At 67.3% G+C, this 7,565-nt stretch overlaps 1 protein-coding gene across 1 annotated transcript in view; it reads right to left on the bottom strand.

Annotated features, from left to right (window-relative positions):
- PLEC (plectin) overlaps positions 1–7,565 on the bottom strand; it is an 18,628-nt gene that overhangs the window by 938 nt on the left and 10,125 nt on the right. The window contains exons 6-7 of the mRNA XM_026050246.1: positions 6,532–7,560; positions 5–6,092 (exon numbers count right to left, since the gene is read on the bottom strand). Coding sequence (XP_025906031.1) covers positions 5–6,092; positions 6,532–7,560 — 7,117 coding nt within the window. The remainder of the gene's footprint in view (positions 1–4; positions 6,093–6,531; positions 7,561–7,565) is intronic.

Below are 7,565 nucleotides of genomic sequence, written 5' to 3'. Positions count from 1 at the left end.
GAGCCCGAGCGCGAGCCGGCCGCCGAGCCGGCGCCGCTGCCCACGCTGTAGGGGCTGTAGTAGCCCTTGCTGGAGCGCGCCGAGGCCTCCAGGAGGCGGAGGCCGGTGCCCTCCTCGATCATGCTGCGCTCCATGGCGTCCTTGTAGGAGATCTTGAGCTTCGTCTTGGGGCACGTGAGGTACTTGGCGTAGGTGGCCACGTCGCGCAGCTTCTGCGCCGTGCGCGCGTCGATGGTGCCCTTGTGCAGCGCCTCGTCCAGGGAGACGCGGCCGCGCGCGTCGGGCTCGATGAGGCCGCCCGTGAGGTACTGCACCTCCAGGAAGCGCTGCCCGGCCTCGTAGTAGAGCCAGCCCTTCTTGAGCGCCTGCGCCGCCGACATGCGCGTCTTGGTGCGCGGGTCCTCGAAGCCGTGGAAGGCCTTCTGCGCCAGGTTGATGCGGTCCACCATGAGCTTGTCCACCAGCCCCTTGCTCACGGCGTCGGCCACCGAGCACCTCTCGCCGCTGGCCGGGTCGATGATGCCCCCCGTGCACGCCTGCGCCTCCAGCAGCCTCTGCCCCGTGATGTTGTCCACGAGGTTGCGGCGCATGGCCTCCGTGACGGACACCTTCTCCAGCGTGTCGGTGTCCAGGATGCCGGCCACGGGGCCCGTCTCCTCCGTGGGGTCGCTCCAGGCGGGCGCGGGCGCGCGCCCGGGYGCCGGGCTCGCCGTGTACGAGGAGGACGAGCCCACGGAGGAGGAGCGCGAGCGGAAGCCGCCCGCGTTGCCCGAGAGCATGTCGGCGAACTCGGTGATGGAGAGCGTGCCCGCGCGGTACTGGTCCAGCGCCGACTGGTCGATGAGGCCCTTGCCGAGGGCGTCGTCGATGTCGTACTGGCGGCCCGAGCGCCGGTCGATGATCATGGACTTGACCACGCCGTCGGAGGACGACGTGGTGATCTCCTCCCACTCGCACTCCTGCTCCGACAGCTCCAGGTAGGTCTGGTGGTCGATGAGGCCCTTGCGGTACGCTTCGTACACCGACATCTCCTTGCCCGTCTCGGGGTCCACGATCACCACCCTGCGCTTGCGCACGGACGACTTGGAGGACGTCTTCCTCTCCCGCTTCTTCTCCTTGAGGGGCAGGAGGCAGAGGCCGGTCTCCGGGTCGGTGACGCAGCGCTCCATGAGCTGCAGGTAGGTGAGGTTCTCCTCGGTGTTGGGGTCGAAGAAGCCCTTGGTGTCGTCGCTGGGGTCCAGCAGGATCTCGTTCATCTCCTCGTCGAAGAGGCCCCTCTTGTAGGCCATCTCCACGGGCAGGCGGTGGCTCTCCTCGGGGTCGATGATGCCGCCCGTGGCGATCTGCGCCTCCAGCAAGCGGATGCCGTGGTCCTTCAGGATGAGCCCCTTCTTCATGGCCTGGAAGAGGGAGATGAGCTTGCCGCTGTAGGGATCGCGGTAGCCCGTCACGGCGCGCTCGGCGGACAGCAGCTTGTCCTTGAACTCGGGGCCCACGATGCCCATGCGCACGGCCTCCTCCACGTTCAGCTTGAGCCCCTTGATGGGGTCGATGACGTAGCCCGTGGCGGCCTGCGCCTCCAGGAGCTCGAAGGCGGTGCCCGGCCTGATGATGCCCTTCTTCATGGCCTGGTAGACGGACAGGCGCTCCTTGGTGGAGTCCACGAAGACGCCGGCGATGCAGCTGGTGCCCTCCAGGAACTTCTTGAGGTCCCTGGAGACCTCCTCCACGGAGGTGAGGCCCTCCTGGAGGCGCTGGGCCGTCGCCTCGTCCATGACGTGCGAGCGCACCAGCTCCTCCACGGTGATCTGCTTGCGCAGGCCGCGGAAGGTGAGGCGGCGGGCGTCGCAGAGCGGCAGCAGCAGCAGCCCGCTGCCCTCGTCCGCGCGGCAGCGCCGCAGCAGCTGCGTGTAGCTCAGCTTCTCGTCCGTGGACGGGTCCACGTAGGCGCGCACCTCGCTGGGCTCGGCCAGCATGTCGTGGGTCTCCTTGTTGATGAAGCCGCGCTGGTAGGCCACCTCCAGGGGCAGGTGGAAGCCCAGGTGCGGGTCGACGACGCCGCCCGTGGCGAGCTGGGCGTCCAGGAGCTTCAGGGCCTCCTCGCTGGGGATGAGCTCCTTCTTCATGGCCTGGAAGAGGGAGATCTTCTGCTCGCTGTACGGGTCTCTGTAACCGGTCACGGCCCGCTCCGCGGACAGGAGGCGGTCGTGGATTTCGGGCCCCACGACGCCCTTCCTCACCGCCTCGTCCACCGTCAGCCTCTCGTTCTTGATGGGATCGATCATGAAGCCCGTGGCCGCCTGCGCTTCCAAGAGGGAGCGGGCCACCTCGGCGCTGATGAGCCCCTTCTTGAGCGCCTGGTAGATGCTGAGCTTCTGCTTGGACGACGGGACGTAGATGCCGGCGACGCAGCCCGACCCGTAGAGGTGTTTCCACACGGTCTCTATGTCCAGCAGCTCCCGGATGGTCTTGGAGCCCTGCTTGAGCAGGTTGTAGATGTCCAAGGAGATGATGGTGGCCTCGTAGAGGTCCTCGGCCGTGATGCGGCGCCGCACGTAGTCGTAGGAGGCGAGGTTCTGCTGCCGGATGATCTCGGTCCTCTCAATGATCTCGATGATGATGATGATCATGCGCTCCTTGGACACGCGGCCCGACTGGAACTCCTCCATGAGGTGCCTCCGCTGCTCCTCGGGCAGCAGGTCCGAGTTCATGATCTCCCAGAGCGTCATGGAGGAGCCCGCCCTGCTGCCCACGGGGATGTCCACCTGCGTCTCCTCAAACACCCTGCGCGTCTCCGCCTCCGTGTACACCTGCGTGGTCTCCACCACGGCGGGCCTCTCCGGCTCCCGGAGSGGCAGCAGGAGCAGCCCCGTCTCGGGGTCCTCCACGCACCTCTCCTTCAGCTGCCGGTAGGTGAGGTTCTCGTGCGTGTTGGGGTCGAAGAAGCCCTTGGTGTCGTCCGAGGGGTCGGAGAGGATCTGGTTCATCTCCTCGTCGAAGTAGCCGCGCCGGTAGGCCACCTCCACGGGCACGCGGTGGCTGTGCACGGGGTCGATGATGCCGCCCGTGGCGATCTGCGCCTCGAGCAGGCGGACGCCGTGCTCCCTCACGATGAGCTCCTTCTGCATGGCCTCGAAGAGCGAGATGGTGCCGCCCGAGTAGGGGTCCTTGTAGCCCGTCACCGCCTTCTCGGCCGACAGCAGCTTCTCGTGCAGCTCGGGCCCGACGATGCCCGCCCTCACCGCCTCGTTGACGCACAGCCTGCGGTTCCTCACGGGATCCACGAGGAAGCCGGTGGCAGCCTGCGCCTCCAGCAGCACCACGGCCGTGCTGGGCCTCAGCAGGTTCCTCTTCATGGCCTCGTAGATGTTCAGCTTCTCTTTGGTCGCCTCCACGTAGATGCCGGCGATGCAGTCGCTGCCCCGCAGGTACCGCTTCACCGAGTCCGTCTCCGAGAGGTCCTTCACCGACTTCTTGCCTTCCTTCAGCTGCTCGTACTGCGCTTCGCTGAGGATGCAGGACTCCACCAGCTCGCGGGCAGCCACCGGCGCCCGCAGGCCGCTGAAGGTCAGCTTCTCCTGCCTCTTGGTCTCCGTCTCCTCGATGATGGTGATCATGATCTTGATGATCTTCTCGACGGTCACCTTGCCCGTCTTGTACTGCCGGAGGAGCTCCCGCCTGTGCTCCTCGGTGAAGTACTCCGAGTGGATGAGCTCCCACACGGTCATGGTGCGGCCCTTGAGGCTGCCCGACGGCACCTCCACGGTGGCCTTCTCGAGGCACTCCCTCGCCTGGCCGTCCGTGTAGACCTCCTCCTGCTGCGACTGGATGGCCTCGTCCGAGAGGGGCAGCAGGTAGAGGCCCGTCTGCTCGTCCCGCCGGCAGCTCTTCTGCAGCTGGCCGTAGGTGAGGTTCTCCTGCGTGTTGGGGCAGTAGAAAACCTTGGCCTCCTCCAGGAACTGGGACAGCGCGGAGTTCATCTCGGGGTCCAGGTAGCCCCGCTTGTAGGCCACCTCAAGCGGGAGCCGGTGGCTGTGGACGGGGTCRACGATGCCGCCGGTGGCCAGCTGGACGTCCAGCAGGCGCACGCCGGTCTCGGTGGGGATGAGGCCCTTCTTGAGGGCCTGGAAGAGGGACACGGTCTGGCCCGTGTAGGGGTCCTTGTAGCCGGTCACGGCCTTCTCCGCGGACAGCAGCTTCTCGTGGAACTCCGGCCCCACGGCCTCGGCCTTCACCGCCTCGTCAACGGAGTAGAGCGTGTTGCTCACGGGCTCGATGATAAAGCCCGCGGCGGCCTGCGCCTCCAGCAAGGGCAGCGCCACCTCGGCCTTCAGCAGGTTCCTCTTCAAGGCCTCGTAGAAGGTGAACTTCTGGCCGGTTGACTCCACGAGGACGCCGGCGATGGCGCCCGTGCCCCTCAGGTACTGCCTCACGGACTCCATCTGCGCCACGTCCTGCACGGCCCGCTTGCCCTGCTGCAGCTGGTTGTAGAGGTCCTTGGTGAGGACCTTGCTCTCCAAGAGCTCGGCAGCAGGCACGGGGGCTCGGAGGCCCTCGAACAGCATCTGGCTCTTCTTCTCGCTTTCCTCCACGACCGTGATGATGATCTTAATGATCTTCTCCACGGTGATCTTGCCCGTCCTGTACTGCTGGATCAGGTCCCGCCTTTGGTCCTCGGTGAAGTACTCCGAGTTGATGATCTCCCAGATGGTCACCGTCTTCCCTTGGAACTTGCCAAACGGCGCCATCACCGTGGCCTTCTTGAAGACATCCTTGGCTTCCGTGTCGGTGTAGAGCAGCTCCCCGGCTTTGGCCGCCTGGTCGGTGAGCGGCAGGAGGCAGAGCCCCGTGTCCGGGTCGGTSACGCAGCGCTCCATGAGCTGCAGGTAGGTGAGGTTCTCCTGCGTGTTGGGGTCGAAGAAGCCCTTGGTGTCGTCSSWGGSGTCGSAGAGSACGCGGTTCATGTCCTCGTCGAAGTAGCCGCGCCGGTAGGCCACCTCCACGGGCAGGCGGTGGCTGTGCACGGGGTCGATGATGCCGCCCGTGGCGATCTGCGCCTCGAGCAGGCGGACGCCGTGCTCCCTCACGATGAGCTCCTTCTGCATGGCCTGGAAGAGCGAGATCTTGTCCCCCGTGTAGGGGTCCTTGTAGCCCGTGACCGCCCGCTCCGCCGACAGCAGCTTGTTGTGCAGCTCGGGCCCGATCACTCCTTCCCTCACCGCTTCGTTCACCGAGAGCCTCACGTTGCGCACGGGGTCGACGATGAAGCCCGAGGCGGCCTGCGCTTCCAGCAGCACCAGCGCGGTGCCCGGCGCCAGCAGCTTGCTCTTCATGGCTTCGTAAATGCTCATCTTCTGGTTGCCGGGCTTGATGAGCAGGCCGGCAATGCTGCTCCTGCCCTGCAGGTACCTCCTGACGTCGTCCCTCTGCGCGAGCTCGCCAACGCTCACCGCGCCCTTCGCCAGCTTGTCCAGGCTCTCCTTGGTCAAGATGCCAGCCTCCGCCAGCGTCTCTGCGGACACCTTCTGGCGGATGCCATCGAAGGCGAACTCGGGCTCGCCGTTCTGCGCCACGCCGTCCACCACGTCCCTGCCGTTGGGCACGGCCTTGGCGTCCGGCAGCGGCGCGGCCGGGACCGCCGCCTCCGCGGGCAGCTCGTCCGTCTGGATCATGATCTCGCGCGTCTGCGCCAGGGCGGCCCTGTGCTCCTCCTGCATCTGCTCAAGCCTCTCCCGGAGCTTCTTGTTCTCCTCCTCGAGGAGCTTCTCCTGCTGCTGCCGCCGTCTCTCCAGCTGCTGCAGCTCCTCCTGCTTGTGCCGCACGTTCTCCTCCGCCTCCTTCTGGTGCCTCTTGGCTTCGTCCAGCATGGCTTTCAGCTGCTGCTTCTCCTGCTCCATCTCCTGCTGCTGCCGCTCCTGCTCGGCCTTCAGGCTCTTGGCCTTGTTCACCTCGTCCTGGAAGAGCTTCTCCAGCTTGGCTTTCTCCTCCTCGATGAACTTCTCCTTCTGGAGCAGGGCGTCCTTCTCCGTCAGGAAGCTCTGCTGCAGGATCTGCGTCTCCTGGCGCAGCTGCGCCTGCTGGGCCACCTGCATCTGGGGCGGACGAGAGGAGAGCGCGKGTCAGAGCGGGCGCTCGGCCGCGGAACGCGCGGGGCGCGCGGAGCAGCGGGAGGAGAAGCAGCGCGGAGCGGCGGGGCCGGCACCGCGTCGCGCGTTAGTGGGACGGGCTGCCCAAGCGCCACGAGGGGGGTTAGGAGCTAGCGGGGCAGAGCTGGCGTCGGGGTCTCGGGCACGCGGGGGACCCCCGGCACCGGGCAGGGCTCGCGGCGAGGAGAGGGGCAAGGGAGGGAGGACAACCCCGGTGGCCACGAAGCCTCAGGTGCGAGGCCGGGACCTCCCCGCTGGGAGCTCCTTGCCCGAGGGAGGCTGYGGAGGCCGCGTGTCCCGCGGGACGCGCGGGGAYGGCAGCGGCGGCGGCAACGGCGGTGGGCGCCCAGGCAGAGACGGCCACCGCCGCCTGCACCCCCAGTACCTCCTCGGCCTTCTGCTGCAGCGAGGCCGCCTCCTGCTTCAGCTTCTCCTTCTCCTGCTCGAGCTCCGCGATGGCCTCGCGCAGCCTCTCGGCGTCCTGGTCGCTCTGCTGCCGCTGCATCTCCAGCGTGTGCACCAGCGTCATCTTCTCCTGCGTGGCCAGCTCGGTCTCGTGCAGCCTGCCGCTGATCTCCTCCGCCTGCCTCTTGAAGCGCTTGGCCTCCTCCTCGGCCCTGGCTTGCGCCGCGCTCATCTCGGCCACGTGCAGCTTGAGGCGCTCGGCCTCGGCGCTCATCTCCAGCTGCCGCCGGCGCTCGGCCTCCAGCGTCTTCTGGAAGCCCTCCGTCTCCTCGGCCAGSCGCTGCTGCATCTGCTCCTTGTCCTCCTGCAGCCGCTTGGCGTGCTCCTGCGCCAGCTCCTTCTGCTTCTGCAGCGCCTCGGCCTCGGCCCGCAGCCGCGTGGCCTCCTGCACCGCCTGCATCTTCTCCTTCAGCATCCTCTCGGCCAGCGCGCGCTGCTGCGCCAGGTCGTCCTCGGCCAGCTTGCGCAGGCGGGCGGCCTCCTGGGCCTCCACGCTGAGCCGCGCCGCCTCCTCCGCCACCTGCTTCATCTTCTCGGCCTCCTCGGCCAGGAACTTCTGCGTGTTGTCCTTGTCCTTGAGGATGAGCGCCTTGTTCTCCTCCTCGATGCGGCTCTTGAGCTTGGCCAGCTCCTCCATCTGCACGCGCACCTTGAGGAGCTCCTCCTCCACCTGGGCCTTCTGCCGCACGGCGTCGGTCACCTCCTCCTTGAGCCGCTGCAGCTCCTCGTCCAGGATGCCCTTCTGGTGGTCGGTCTCGTCCAGCTGCACCTTCACCTTGGCCAGCTCCTGCTCCACCTGCGCCTTCTGCCGCAGCGTCTGCTCCGCGAACTTCTTGTGCTTCTCCATCTCGGCGTCGGCCAGCTGCTTCTGCCGCAGCGCCGCCTGCTCGGCCTGCGCGCGCCGCGCCGCCTCCAGCTCGGCCTCCTTGCGCAGCGCCTCGGCGGCCTCCTGCG

This window comes from Nothoprocta perdicaria, unplaced genomic scaffold, assembly GCF_003342845.1.
Source record: "Nothoprocta perdicaria isolate Ctin4 unplaced genomic scaffold, notPer1 scaffold_665, whole genome shotgun sequence".
NCBI classification, from domain to species: Eukaryota; Metazoa; Chordata; class Aves; order Tinamiformes; family Tinamidae; genus Nothoprocta; species Nothoprocta perdicaria.
This window is presented reverse-complemented; position numbering and strand designations above follow the sequence as displayed.